This window comes from Hypomesus transpacificus, chromosome 4 (genome assembly GCF_021917145.1).
Source record: "Hypomesus transpacificus isolate Combined female chromosome 4, fHypTra1, whole genome shotgun sequence".
Classification (NCBI taxonomy): domain Eukaryota; kingdom Metazoa; phylum Chordata; class Actinopteri; order Osmeriformes; family Osmeridae; genus Hypomesus; species Hypomesus transpacificus.
In genome coordinates, this window is record NC_061063.1 from 1,461,086 (window position 1) to 1,476,335 (window position 15,250).

Sequence of the window (15,250 nt, forward strand, 5' to 3'; positions counted from 1 at the left end):
CTCTGCTGGCCAAATGATCATGTGACAGGGCTCTCACACAGAGGGTTCCTATGACTCAGAGAAGTGAGAGAGAGAGAGAGAGAGAGAGAGAGAGAGAGAGAGAGAGAGAGAGAGAGAGAGAGAGAGAGAGAGAGAGAGAGAGAGATGATGGACATACAGAGAAAGGTAGAAATTGGAAAAGAAAAGGATGATGGAGTATTGAATGTGAGTGGCCCAAACATTTGTCTAGTGTCATGGAGGGAAGGCACAACGACCCCTTGTCTCCTGTATGAACCATCTCATTCTCATTAACTACTAAGTCAGGTATGGCCACCTTGTGAAGAATGTTTTGGAAAGCCAGAGACAGTATGCTAGAGTAGACCCTGCCAGGGTTGAGTTAAGTGACGGGTGTAAAGTTCCACTCCATCTTTTGTAAACCAGCTTTAAACAACAGGAAGTTGCACCTTCTTTTATGTGCACATGCAACTATTTCTGTTCTATATCTGTTTGTAGAGCTGTAGCCTACTCTTGCAACATGAAAATCGAACTGCACTGCATCAACACTCATGCTCAGAGCAGATTACTCAGAACAAGCTGTACTTCTCATTTCCTATTATTTTTTAGTCAAAACTGATCTCAAATCAGTATAATGGGATTGGAGACGGATTGTCATAGTGACACGGACACATGCGCTTGTGGCAAAACGCATGCGCAATATGTTGGACGTCGTGGGCAGAGGAGGAGGAGGAGGAGATATGTTAGTGCGAGACGGCACAACCCTTTCCTACGTTGGGCAAAGGACAATTGTGATTTATTTAAGTGTAGGTAATTGACTCATTGATGTAGTTATGAAACAGGAGAGACAGGTCAGTAAATAGCGACGTTAATGCGGTGAGGGGATTTCCAAGCCGAATCACGTGGTTAGATTTGGTCCAATCGGATCGAAGTGCAACTTCCTGAAAGTATGTCCTTTGTTCTGGATTTCGCTAAGATATCTACAAATACGATCGATTCTTGATTTATAATAGCACTTTATGGACGGCGGAATCAAAAATATGACGGCAAAATACCACGGCTGGGTACAATTGTAGCCATTCCCTTGGAAGCGTTTGTGCAACTTTTGATAAACATTGCGTCTAGGTCTTATTTGATCACATGACCCCCCTCCCCCACTTCAATCCAATGAATGGGGGAAGAAGTCGGACATGTTTGAGAGAAATGTGATGAAAAAAAAGTGTCGTGTTGGAAGACAAGAAGATTATTGAAGGAAAGTTTCGCTTCCCATGGATTTACACATCGAGTTTGACTGAAATCATTTTTATTTCAGACCTACTTTGGGGATTAAATTAGAAACAATATGTTTTGAAATTAGCATTTTTATTTTTATTAACAAACACCTCCTTCTTTAAATTGAGTTTTTCCTCATTCAAATGTATGTTACTTGTCAGTATTTATCGATAGATTCTATGCCAAATTCGAGTGACATTGTAGAGAACGTGTAACCTTGTGGTGTGGGGGATGGGTGCGTTAGATAACCCACATGTAGTGGGCTGCTTGGGCCTTGTCGAAAGAAGACTCGTTTTCGTTGGTATAACCTTGCATAGTTTTTCGTTTAGATAACTTTTCTGCAGTTAAAAGTTCATAATGTTGTATCTAATGTGATTCAGGTTGTTCTCGATATACCATTTATTGAATAGTGTCAGTGTTTCTGGGGTGTGGTGCTTTGTGGAATTCGTTAACAACTTGACGTTAACTATATTTGATTCTTGGACTAATACCTTAGTGAAAGATGAGCTTTTAGTCGTTTTTTCATGTGTTATTTACAGAATTATACGAGAAGTGAGAAACTGCTGTGTCATTCAATGGAGGGCAATTTCTTGGCCAGTTTGGCCTATCTGAATTTATGTTCTATTACACCTCCTTGTTTTACTGCAAGACTTTTCAACAGGTGAAACCGGAGACTGTTACAAAATTATTGGATATGCTGTAGTTGAAGCTCTGTACTTCAGTTCGTGACTTTAGGGGATGAGAATGCTTCAACACTCATTCTGAGTGTGCCCTTAAGAGCGCGTCTGTCTTTTGCCTATGTCGCAGCCATGGGCGAAATACGAATAGCCTATATTTGGATTTGTCGTTAATACCGTGTCAATTGCAATTAGTTGCGTTCGCAATACAGTTTGGGGATAATTATGATAGCCATGCAGACTGGGCAATTCAAGATGGCGATCTTGCCGCACTTTCGCAAAGCCAAAATGCGGATTCCCTCTTTTAAGGGAAGTGCTGTGAATGCATGGGGGAGTCTGGTTTCAGAGTCTGTTGAAGGAAAGAGGCGCGTGACTGTACTTAATAACCAATGGGCTTGCTCCCTGTTTACAGTGGAAGCGCAAAGCTAGACTTTCATTGACCAATCGTCGGCGCTGCTTGGCCCACGTTGACGTAATGTAATAGGACAAGCAACATTGCCGGTTTGAGTGTTTCATCAGACGCTTTCGTAAAGCACACTTGTCAAATTCGTTTTTTTAGACTCAGCAAAGTATCAGGTATGACATTATGTAAATTACCAGTTTAAAGTTGAGATTAAATATTATATACATGTATTCCTGTTGGGTCTTCAAAACAGTCTAGAAGGGGTGTGGAAACTTTTAGCAGACGTGTTGACTAGCCAATGAGAACTGCGGGGGCGTAGTCCTTTTAACGTACCCCGTCCAATCCAGTCAGTGGTTGGTCTATAAAGTATCGGGTGTACCCAGGTTTCGCCATTTCGCTGAAGCGGTGAGTTGTCGTGAGCGAGGGGGACTGAAGGATACTGGAGGACGATCAGAACCAGAATAACGGTCTAGTTTACAATCAGAATCCGGATCCATCCCGATGGAGACGGCTTTAAACCCGCCCCTTGAAAGGTACTGATGGGTAAACTTGACCTAGACCTCACGATCTGACAGGATATTGTTTACATAATATGTAGTCTTTTTCATAAAGATTGATGGAATGGCCGAACTCATTGCAGCTTGTGTACGCCGGGGTTTAGCGCTGAAAGTGTCTTGTTGTGAAAAGGATGCGTTGATTCTTGAAACATACTGGCAATAGTTGGTCGTTCTCGTAGGTTTTTTAAGGCACTTATACCAATTATTTGCATTTAGTTGGCTGTTTTTGCGCAAAAAACATTAGTAAAAAAATGCCGTTGCCCGCTCCCGTTCTTATTTTACTAGCTACGCCGGCGCCATCTTCCTCTGTTTCAATGATCGACAAATAGCTGTATAGCCGCTTTAGCTATCTAGCGTTGCAAAGCCAGGCACTCAACCGCGGTCCTTTCAGACCCTCGGCGGTTCTGTTTTGAAGCCGTTCGGGCGTTAAGTCTGCTGGTCTTGAGTGTAGGCTAGTCATTATCTGCTGGAATTGTGATGGGTGTGAAGTTAACGTTAGCGAAATCTGATAACTTGGTTTCTACGGCTGGAGGCTAATTTAGATGGTTGTCTGTGATGGGAATTGGCTAACGTTACCGAAATAAGCGTTTTTACGATGTTTTGTCTCAAAAATGTGCCGGGTTGTTGGTAGTCTCGTCCTTCATGTCCATGTTGTTTTTGTGGCCATGTGATAATTGCATGCGTTGTTTGAGGTGGTGATGGCGCAATTTTCCCAGGATGTTATGATGTTGGCTAGCTCTAGATATGTTAGCTACAGATAATCATGTTTCCTGCTGAGACAGGGTATGCTACGTGGGATGTCACAATCAAACGGTTAGGGGTAAACTTGTTTCGTCTCATGGGTGTTTTCGATCAGAATGGAGCGCGGTAGCCTCAAGGAATAATCTAGGGTGGTCGGCTGAAGGGTTGCTTGGAAACGGGATTGTTTCGGGCTTTCCTTTCGCCACCTGTCACTTATAAGCAGATACTAATACTACTTACCAATAAGCTACCTTATTTAACTGCACATCTAAAAGTAGAACTACATTTATTTTGGTGGTCATAACATGTGCAGGTAGATAATATATTTTGTTATCTGGTATACCAACCACTGAATTCATAGGGGACCAAGTTCTCGTGCATTGAGGGGTGTGAATGTTAAGTTGGAAGTTATTCATGAGTTTATATAGGTACTCGTTTACTAAATGCATGACTAGGTCTTTTTTCTTTTCGTAGAGTATCACTTTTCTATGTTAGCTTGTAGCTGCAGTATATTCTGCAATTTGTGTATAAAGGTTTAAATCATACAATAAAGTACACCGTTTTATCAAAATGTGTTTTCATATTTGTGTCATTACAAAATTAATGAATTGTTTTTAATTAACATTTGGTAATTTATTACATTACATTTTTATTCCAGGATATGTAGGTTGTGCTTGTCCATCCCTGGGATGTCATGGACCATTTTCTGTTGAATCAGTTACTTTGAATGGACGGTCAAGGAGCTGCCCATAGTAGTGTTCTAATGGTGTTCCCAGTGCTAAACAGATGTTTTAATCTAACCATTCATCTGTAGAACCGCTATAGCCTTATGTAAGCAAGCACTGCAGGGTGGTGTTTCGTAGGTTATCCATGTTATGTAGTATGTCATGTTAAATGGTCATTGCGATGGTCCAATGGTAGTATGTAATGACGTGTAACAGGTTATTATATAGATTAACTAAATGCCTTTGGTTCAAGATCAGTGTCTGAACTGTATACACATCTACAGTCTTTCCCCAGTATTGTGTCAGTAGGGCATGTGTGCAGGGTGAGCCAGAGTTCGTGGGGTTATTTTGGTCTGCATGTGAAAGGGATTCACGAGAGGCTTGAGATCCCCTGCATCGGTTTAAAACGATAGAGCCTCGACGGCAAAAGTCTAAAACACATTCACAACGACGTACAGACTGGCACATGTATTACGTACATGCATTTCTCAGATACAAAAGCACTTAATGTGGTACAATTTCCTCAAATCTTGTTGAAGAGCCAGGGAATATATCCAGACATTATCTTCCAACCTGATCCCCGCAAATGTACTAGTGTGCATGCTGGATTCAGGGTTAGGAACGAGTGTTTTGAACCATGCCTATCTCTTTCATGGCCAGATACACTCCTGACAATGGACTGTAGCCTTGGGATTGGTTATGGCCTGTGTCCAACTCCTGCCCTCACTGTGCCTGTTGTAACTGCTGTTAGTAAGTGGGGGGTTGGGCTTTGTTACCATGGCAATACCACCCTATCGATCAAAGGAGCAGAATTGTTAGTCTCGTTGCCAGGGCGATATAAGAGGAAGCGGGCTGTAAAAAAACAACAAATATATGCAGCCCCTCAGTTTAAGTAGAACTATGTTAACCACAATGCATCTTGTGTCCTGTTTTCATTTCTGCTGACTGCACTTGATACAAGACAAGTCTGAGTCAACAAGTGTTGATAAAAAATGGGTGTAACCCATGTTTTATTTTGGGGTGTCGTCTATGGCGTCCCCGGTTATCACAATGTCAACAGGAAAGTCTCCATCCAGGTCCTGCACTGTCACCACTGAGTCCCACTGAAGACAGGGAGAGGTCACCCAGAGCAGGAAACCATGACACACAGCCTTGCACTGCCAATCCTAAGTGTCCTATATGAACATGTGTATATCTACGCATAGTCTTAGTGTGCAAATACAGGATACTGGTGGCGAGTAATAGATTTGACACAATGGGCCTATGGTTGGACAGCATGTACTTGTGGTTGTATGCGGAGTTGGAACACAGTGAAACTATGAAACAGCCCCTTGTCAGGGTTCTCAGTGTGACGCAACAGTTCATACTCCACCGAGTCCCGCCCCTCATTAATATTCATGCATGCACTCTCAGAAGCCGATGGGCCAGCAGTTAACAGGGTGGAAGTCAGACCTGTTAGCCCAAGGCCTCTTGTGTGAAAACCACCATTACCACACCCGGACACACTCAGTCAGCCGAGCAGTCCTGCTGAGAAGTGTGTGTGTGTGTGTGTGAGACTGTACCCAGGCCCCTTGTGTGTATGTGGAGAGCAGAGCAGTGAGCTGGGACAAAAACTCTCTTGGTGCTGCTCCTGCAGAGGGGAGGACAGGGTCTAAGCACCCAGGCCTGCTGGTGCTTGACCACACAAAGACAAAGGCACAAGAAGGATACCATTAAAGTGAAAACGGGTTATGCTGCGTCTAACGTCAACCTTTTCCCTATCCTTTCCTTCTCTTCCTCCATCCTGTCGTCTTTCTACCTCCCCCTTCCCACCAACAGCTCCATGGGCGGGGTCGAAGTGGGCATGTCGGGCGTCGTCATGGCAATGGAGCAGGGCCCCCAGGGCCCGGGCAAGCGGATCAGGAAGCCGTCGCTGCTGTACGAGGGCTTCGAGAGCCCAGCGCTGCTCCCCCACGGCCTCAACCCCCCCGCGGGGCCCCCGCTGCCCCCCGTCAGGGACCCCAGCCGCCTGGGCAGGCCCACCAACCAGCTGCAGTTCCTCCACAAGGCCATGCTCAAGTCCCTGTGGAGGCACCACTTTGCATGGCCCTTCCACGACCCCGTGGACGCGTCCAAGCTCAACCTGCCGGTGGGTGTCGGCGGGGGGGGGCAGGGGGGGGGGGGCGTGCGAGCGCGTCGGTGCGGAATCTTCACATGGTTGATCTTGACCTGCACTCTCTTTATTGACTTTGGTCTGATCTCTCTCTCTCTCTGTCTCCACCCCTTCTGTTTCTCTCTCCCCCCCCCCCCTCCCTCCAGGACTATCATAAGATCATCAAGCAGCCCATGGACATGGGCACCATCAAGAAGCGTCTGGAGAACAACTACTACCGCAGCGCCAGCGAGTGCATGCAGGACTTCAACACCATGTTCACCAACTGCTACATCTACAACAAGGTGTGTGTGTGTGAGGGATAGAGACCCGTATTTATTTATCCAGCCTACACGGTCATCAGGGCTACAGGACGACATTAGTCGTTAGGGTTTGGTGAAGATCAGAGTGAACGGTCGCAGTATCTACCCTCTACCCACTCCTTAAGGGTTCTGCCGGTTGTGATGACGGATCAGTCAGCCCTTTCAATGAACGATTCAGAAAGGGATCCTGTAATGAACCCTCCCCCTGTGTGTGTGTTCCCCAGCCCACAGATGACATCGTGCTGATGGCCCAGTCTCTGGAGAAGGCCTTCCTGCAGAAGGTGGCCCAGATGCCCCAGGAGGAGATAGAGCTGCCCCCCCCGCCCCCCCGGGGCAAGCCCGGCAAGCCGGGCAAGGGCCGCAGAGCAGCAGGTGAGACGTGAGGGACAGGAGGGGGGGGCTGGGGGTTCAGACGGATGGGACTAGGCAGAGGTCTCTTTTAAAAGACTTTGGCAGTGAGCTGTGTACAGACGTGTTTGTTGTTCTTTTTTAACCTGTATGTAAACTCATCCTTTTGTTTACCTCCCTTCCCCCAGTATCAGGAGGGGTGACCACAGCCCACCAGGTTCCCGCCGTCTCCCAGTCGGCCTACTCCCCCCCCACCCCCGAGACGCCAGACTCCCTCCTCTCCACCCCCCCCCAGACTCTCCTCTCCAAGAGCCTGGCCCACAGCGCCCCCTCCATGCTGGGGCTGCCCCCCACACAGCCCACCACCAAGGTACGCACCCCCCGCCGCCAGCCCCGTTCCTGGAGAACCACATGTGGACACCCCCCTCTGTCCTCTAGTGCAGCTCGCCAGAATCTGAGGGTTATCGGGTGGAGCTGGTTGATGAGCTGAACCAGGTCCTTTCTAACTGGGGTTGGAGGGAAAGGCGGTAGGGAGGTAGCTATCCAGGGCTGGACAGATCTCATGTAGATGATACGCAGCTTGAACAACAGATTGTATTGTATGCGTATCCTGTGAGCCGTGTTCGGAATGGAATGTGGTTCTAGTCCTCGACTCTTCAGAACGCAGCGCTAGAACAGCAACATTAGAACATTCCAGAACTACAAGCGTTGGGAAACACCCCCCCTCTCTCTGTGTCCTCCCCGCAGAAAAAGGGCGTGAAGAGGAAAGCGGACACCACCACCCCCACCACCATGGCCCTGCCCATCACTATGGGCGTGGGGGGCATCGGCCTGGGCATGGGCTCCGGCCACGACTCCCCCCTCACCCTCACCTCCCTGGGGGGCGACCACGGCCCCGCCCTGGGCCTGGGCATGGGCGGGCTGGGCATGGGGGCGCTGGGCATGCCCACGGGGCGCGGCGGGGGGCTGAAGGCCCCGGCGGGGAGGCGGGGGGTGAGCGGACGCCCCATCAAGCCCCCCAAGAAGGACCTGCCCGACTCGATGCTGCCCAACCCGGTGAGGCGGAGTAAGCTGGGGCCCCAGCTCAGGTACTGCAGCGGGGTGCTGAAGGAGCTGCTGTCCAAGAAACACGCCGCCTACGCCTGGCCCTTCTACAAGCCCGTGGACGCCTCGTCGCTCGGTCTCCACGACTACCACGACATCATCAAGCAGCCCATGGACCTCAGCACCATCAAGGTACACGCCCAGCGCTTTTCCCGCCCAAAATACTTGTATACTTTTACAGTCATTTAGCAGATGCTGACGTGTATAATAGTAGTAAAAATACAATTGACAAGATTTTTATTTATTTATAATACATAAGAATTGGTTATTTTTATTATAAGAGGATGACTGTGCTGAAATGCTGTTGGCACATACCAATCATACAGTATCCAGTCTTTACACCTGTCAGGAAAACAGAGTAAAACTCAGGGCAGACGAAAGGAAACTAGTTAATGAGCCCTAAAAGTGTTGAAACGGTAACTGTGAGATGGAAAGGTTCTAACCCCCCCTCCCCTCCCCCTCCAGAGAAAGATGGACAGCAGAGAGTACAGGGAGGCCCAACAGTTCTCTGCTGACGTCAGACTCATGTTCTCCAACTGCTACAAGTACAACCCCCCAGACCACGACGTGGTGGGCATGGCACGCAAGCTGCAGGTAACCCCCCATGACTTTTAACCCCAACTCAGATTAGACCTCTGATCTTTACTCTCAAACTCATTTACTGTTCTACTCTATTTTGTAACACTCAAAACAACTTCATCTTATTCTGTATTCTAAGGTCCCATCCACCCTCCAGGTCGATAAGCTCTGATAATAACCGTGTTCGTGCTGTTAGCGACGGCTAGTTACCCCCTAGTAACCGCGCCCCCCCCTCCCTCTGCAGGACGTGTTTGAGTTCTGCTTCGCCAAGATGCCAGACGAGCCGTCGGCAGCCCCAGCCTCCCGCGGCGCCCACTCCTCCTCCTCGTCTTCCTCGTCCTCCTCGTCCTCGTCGTCGGAGAGCGAGCCGAGCAGCGAGAGCGAGGAGAGCGAGAGCAGCCCGAGCTCCGACAGCGAGGAGGAGAGGGCCACCCGGCTGGCTGAGCTGCAGGAACAGGTGTGTACCCAGGTAGAACAAACTCCACTGGCGTACGCACTCACACCCGCACACACTCACACCCACACACACTCACTCAGACACACACAGACATACACACTGAGACATATACTCGTTCTCACACACACACACACACACGTTCTCAGATACAAGTACACACACTTGTCACCCTCAGGCATGTCTACACGTATACTCAGGCATACAGTGCCCTCCAAAAGTATTGGAACAGTGAGGCCAATTCCTTTATTTTTGCTGTAGACTGAAAACATTTGGGCTTGACATCAAACGATGAATGTGAAACCAGAGATCAACGTTTCAGCTTTTATTTCCAGGTATTTACATCAGGATCTGATGCACAAATTAGAAAATATCACCTTTTTGTTCGAACCCACCCATTTGTCACGTGAGCAAAAGTATTGGAACATGTGACTGACAGGTGTGTTTTGTTGCCCAGGTGTGTCCTATTACATACATTATTCAATCAATAAATACCACTGAATGTCTACACTCAGGTTCAGATTGGGTAAGATAGGTTTTGTCTATGCAGACTGTATTCAGAGGTGAAAACAACATGAAAACCAGAGCGCTGTCTTTGGGTGAAAAACAAGCAATTGTGAGTCTTAGAGAAGATGGAAAATCAATCAGAGCCATTGCAGAAACATTGGCCATAGCCAGTACAACCATTTGGAATGTCCTGAAGAAGAAGAAAACTACTGGTGTACTAAGTAACAGACGTCGAACAGGTAGACCAAGGAAAACATCAGCAGTTGATGACAGAAACATTGTGAGAGCTGTAAAGAAAGACCCTAAAACAACTGTTAGTGAGATCAGCAACAACCTCCAGATGGCAGGAGTGAAGGTATCACTATCTACTGTTCGCAGAAGACTTCATGAACAAAAGTACAAGGGCTACACCAGAAGATGCAAACCACTCATTAGCAAGAAGAATAGGAAGGCCAGGCTGGAATTTGCCAAAAAGTACAGAGATGAACCTCAAAAATTCTGGGACAAAGTTTTATGGACTGATGAGACAAAGATTAACTTTTACCAAAGTGATGGAAAGGCTAAAGTTTGGAGAAAGAAAGGAACTGCTCATGATCCCAAACACACAAGCTCATCTGTGAAACACAGTGGAGGTAATGTCATGGCTTGGGCTTGCATGGCTTCTTCTGGGACGGGCTCATTAATCTTCATTGAGGATGTAACACATGATGGCAGCAGCAAAATGAACTCGGAAGTCTACAGAAACATTTTGTCTGCCAATTTAAGGAAAGATGCAACCAAACTGATTGGCAGAGCCTTCATCATGCAGCAAGATAACGACCCAAAACACACTGCCAAAACAACAAAGGAGTTCATCAGGGGCAAGAAATGGAAGGTATTAGACTGGCCAAGTCAATCTCCAGACTTAAACCCTATAGAGCATGCATTTTACCTGCTTAAGAGGAGACTGAAGGGAGGAACCCCACAAAACAAACAACAACTGAAAGAGGCTGCAGTGAAAGCCTGGGAAAGCATCAAAAAGGAAGAATGCAAAAGTTTGGTGACGTCAATGGGTCACAGACTTGCTGCAGTTATTGAAAGCAAAGGATTTGCAACTAAATATTAAGTCTTATTCACTTAAATATGTTTTAAGTATATCTGTTCCAATACTTTTGATCACATGACAAATGGGTGGATTCAAACAAAATGTGATATTTTCTTAGTTGTGCATCAGATCCTGATGTAAATACCTGGAAATAAAAGCTGAAACGTTGATCTCTGGTCTCACGTTCATTATTTGATGTCAAGCCCAAATGTTTTCAGTCTACAGCAAAAATAAAGGAATTCGCCTCACTGTTCCAATACTTTTGGAGGGCACTGTACATGTGCGCACACACTCAGAAGTACATACAGCAAGCACACATTTACAAATGCACACGTCTGAATATAAACGTGTTTGCGTCTAAAATCGCGAGATCAGGCTTTAACCACTGAGGCAGAAACACAATCACACTGACGATCACTGATAATTTCATTTCTAATAAATGTTAAGCTTGGCTAAGCCACCACAGGCATTGACCACTCCCCGCCCTCCCCTCCTCCCCCTCACCCCCTCCCTACTCCTCCCCCTCCCCTTCACCTCCCCTCCTTCTCCCGCATCTTCCTCATCCTCCATCCATCCTCCATCCTCCCCTACCAGCTGAAGGCGGTCCACGAGCAGCTAGCTGCCCTCTCCCAGGGCCCCATAGTTAAGCCCAAGAAGAAGAAAGACAAAAAGGATAAGAAGAAGAAGAAGAAGCCAGAGAAGCACCGCCGGGCTCCGGTAGAGGAGGAGCTGGTGACCGTCCGGCCCCCCAAGGCCCCCAAAACCCCCAAGGTCACCAAGACCCCCAAGGTCACCAAGACCCCCAAGACTAAGAGCAGCAAAGGAGGCAGCAGCTCCACGCAGGGCAAGAGGGGCCCGGGCAAGAAGAACAACAAGAGCAAGTAAGTAGCTCCCTCCTTGCTGGTCACTACTGATGCTGCAGGCTCGGGTGTTGATGTGAGCCGTTAAGCTGCTTTTCTGTCCCCCAAAGTGCATGTGGCTTTGCTTAAAGGTAGGGTAGGTCATGTTTTTGAGAGGAACCTTTTTGTCATATTTGCTGAAATAAACCACATCCTGTGACCCATCAATGAATCAGGTGCTCTGACAGTAAAATGGAATAAATCTGATATCTCTGGCGGTCGCAGCACTATAATAACCATGACCCATACCCTGCCTTTAATGTCATGCAACATGCATGTCATTTAAGCCCTACTGTGGTCGTAGCTCACCTATCTCCCCCCTCCCAACCCAGGTCTAAGAAGTCCCAGGGCATGATGCTGAGCATGCAGGGCCACGGCGTGGCCCCCGCCTCCATGCTGCCCCACTACGACTCTGAGGAGGAGGAGGAGGTGTCGCCCATGTCTTACGACGAGAAGCGCCAGCTCAGCCTGGACATCAACAGGCTCCCCGGGGAGAAGCTGGGCCGCGTGGTGCACATCATCCAGGTACGGGAGCAAACACACACACACACATACATACAGACACTGTAGACACACACTAAAGCAGGGACAGAATTTTTTAAATATATTTTTTTATATGATAAATAAAAGAAACAAAAGCATTCGAATAAAACAGTCTACGATAAAGCAGTTTCCAGTAAAGCTGACCAGGACTGTATTCAACTGCAGTGTAGACAACGCAAACCCCAGAACAACCACAGCCCATTCGCACACACACACAGCCACATCTACCAAGCAAGAGATGTGTTAAGAGATGCTTGTCTCCCCTGCCTGGCCAGGCCAGGGAACCCTCCCTCAGAGACACCAACCCAGAGGAGATCGAGATCGACTTTGAGACCCTGAAGCCCTCGACGCTGAGAGAGCTGGAGAGATACGTGCTGACCTGCCTGAGGAAGAAGCCTCGCAAGCCCTACGGTGAGACTGGCAGACAGAGAGACCAGGCCGCTGGGTTCCCCTGTAGCAGGGCTGCAGGACTCATGTCCAGAGAGACATGAGTCTTGTGGTTGTGGTGTAGATTGAGGGTAGCAGGGCTAGTCGAACCCTATAGAGATCCGGCAGCATTTTCGTTAAGAAGTTCCACTGAACCAAACATTAGACATTAGACACATTAGATAGCATGTTGGCGTTGTGGAGGCGTGATGTCATTGCTAGTGTGTGTATTCCCGTTATTCCGGTTCTCCCTTTTATACAGACGTATTTTCAGCTCTGCACCTCTGCTTACCCCCCTGCCAGTTTAATGCCGGTACAACGACCCCCCCTGTTCTGTGTTCATATCTTTTAAACACAACTGTGAAGCAAGACATCACTGCCGTGAATAAGTTGTGTAGAAAGTGCTGGAGAGACCAGTGTTGTAGACTGGAAGTGTAGAGAGATGGCGAGAGACCAGTGATGTAAACTGTGTGTAGCTCGGCCTGTTCACGATCCAAACCTTTAGATGAGAGAGAGAGGGGTGGGGGGGATTGCAGAGAGACCAGTGATCTTAAGCCCTTTCCATGGTCTTACCAGTCCTGCGTGTCGTGTTCTCAACCCTGTGCTGTCCGGTGTGTGTTTCAGCGGGAAAGAAGGGCGGAGCGGGGAAGTCCAGGGAGGAGCTGGCCCTGGAGAAACAGATTGAGCTGGAGAGAAGGCTGCTGGACGTGTCTGGGCAGCTCAACTCTGGCAAGAAGCCAGCCAAAACCAAACGTAAGAGAGACACACTGACACACACACACTAATACTGATACACACACGCATGTGTCCAAGAAACCACAGCGAGGGCATTACATGCATTCCAAGCATTTCCTCCAGCAGCAAAATAAACACACAGAGAAATGTAAACACAGATGAGATAACGGTATTTCCACATCTGTGGTTTTTAAGTGGTGTATGTGGGAATGTACTTCCTTGTTCTGTGTCCTCAGGATGGCTTGTGTGTTATTTGTCGAAAGGTGTGTAACCCTGCTTGCGTCATGTGGTGTATAACCCTGTGTGTGTCCTGTATGGGGTGGCTGTGTGTCCTGTATGGTGGCTGTGTGTGGACCTGTATGGTGTGTGTAACCCTGCCTGTGTGTGTGTTCCAGCGGAGAAGCCCAGCGCGGTAGAAGCCCACGCCCCAGCCTCTCGTCTCAGCGCCAGCAGCTCCAGCTCCGACTCTTCCTCCTCCTCCTCTTCCTCCTCCTCCTCAGACACCAGTGACTCAGACTAGGGAGGGGGAGGGGCCCCCCGCTCTCCTCCCCACTCCTCCCTCCCAACGGAACCACCATTATAGTTGTTGCTGGATCAGAGCTGTTGTCAGCCAGATAAACTGGAGCGGAACACTGACAACAAGGGTTCCAAACCTAGGGGTTCCACAACGAGGGTTCCAAACCTACGGTTCCACAACCCCAGGGTTCCATCTCCAGGATTCCAAAACCAGGGTTCCATCCCCCGGGTTCGAAACACCCAGGGTGTGGAGGGCCCTGGACCAGGAGAGAGGAAGACACTGGGATGTTCCCTGTGGTGTAGAACCAGAATGGAGGGACAGAGAGAGAGCTGCGGATGCTGACAGAGAGGAGAGGAGAGAGACCTCCATGCGAACTCTGGAGATGGATAATGATGGGGGGGGGAGAATGTCTTTCTCTTTGGAACTTCTATTACCCTGTCCTTCTCCTCAATACTGTGTAAATACGGTGTACAAATATATAAATATCTATTTTTCTTTTATAAAGAAGCATTTAAGGACTCCCCTAATCATAGGGGAACTAGCTGGTGTGGACAGACTGTCTTATTCTTTTTTCCCTCTTTGCTCGTTTATTTTTTTTCTTCCCCCTTCTTTTTTTATTTTATATAACAGACTGAGGTATAGAGGGTTTTAACAGGTGTGTGTGTGTGTACGTGTGTGTGTGTGTTGGCACGGTTTCATCATGATGCGGCCTCGTTTACCGGATGCTAATGTAAACCACCTTTAGAGCCCTTCATGTTAAAGCACCTTGGCTCAGTCAGCAATAGTACAAATCAAACACACTGGGCGACACATGGTCTTAGCTCAACAGACAGGCTGTTCAAACAGATGCCCCCCGTCGTGCCTGGACTACACAGGAGTCTCCTAGCGTCAGGGGAGGAAATATTCTCACACTGTCCTGTTGGCAGGCTAGTTTTTATGGAGAATGACGCCACCTACTGGAGGACAATGACAGAAGCGCATGACTAGCGTTACAAGTAAGTGTAGTCCTCACCATGGCACGAGGAGGTTCCATCTGAGAAGTGAACAGCTGTGTGTTAGCTCAGTTGCTCCACGCCCCCCCCCCCCCCCCCCCCCCCTTTGTTGTGAGTTAGCGTTTTTAACTGTCTGTAAACTGTGTTTGCTTTGTTCCTTTAATGTGACCACTCTTCTGCCAATAAACCATGAGCACATCTCTACTTCACCTGTGCCCGAAAAACGAAAACTTACCATC

The 15,250-nt window shown here is 48.1% G+C and overlaps 1 protein-coding gene across 2 annotated transcripts; it reads left to right on the plus strand.

Annotated features, from left to right (window-relative positions):
• The first annotated feature begins 662 nt into the window (after positions 1–662).
• brd2a (bromodomain containing 2a) lies at positions 663–15,241 on the plus strand. 2 transcript variants are annotated; one of them, XM_047019201.1, is made up of 13 exons: positions 663–2,879; positions 6,188–6,497; positions 6,668–6,805; positions 7,048–7,195; positions 7,360–7,541; positions 7,919–8,407; positions 8,741–8,869; positions 9,099–9,323; positions 11,494–11,780; positions 12,131–12,323; positions 12,617–12,752; positions 13,392–13,520; positions 13,898–15,241. In XM_047019201.1, exons 1-13 carry the CDS (start codon positions 2,848–2,850, stop codon positions 14,020–14,022), a joined length of 2,523 nt encoding a protein of 840 aa, XP_046875157.1. In that variant the 5' UTR covers positions 663–2,847; the 3' UTR covers positions 14,023–15,241. The 2 variants fall into 2 exon arrangements, with proteins under 2 accessions (XP_046875157.1, XP_046875158.1); XM_047019202.1 differs by having other exon boundaries at positions 9,099–9,311.
• The last annotated feature ends 9 nt before the right edge of the window (positions 15,242–15,250 follow it).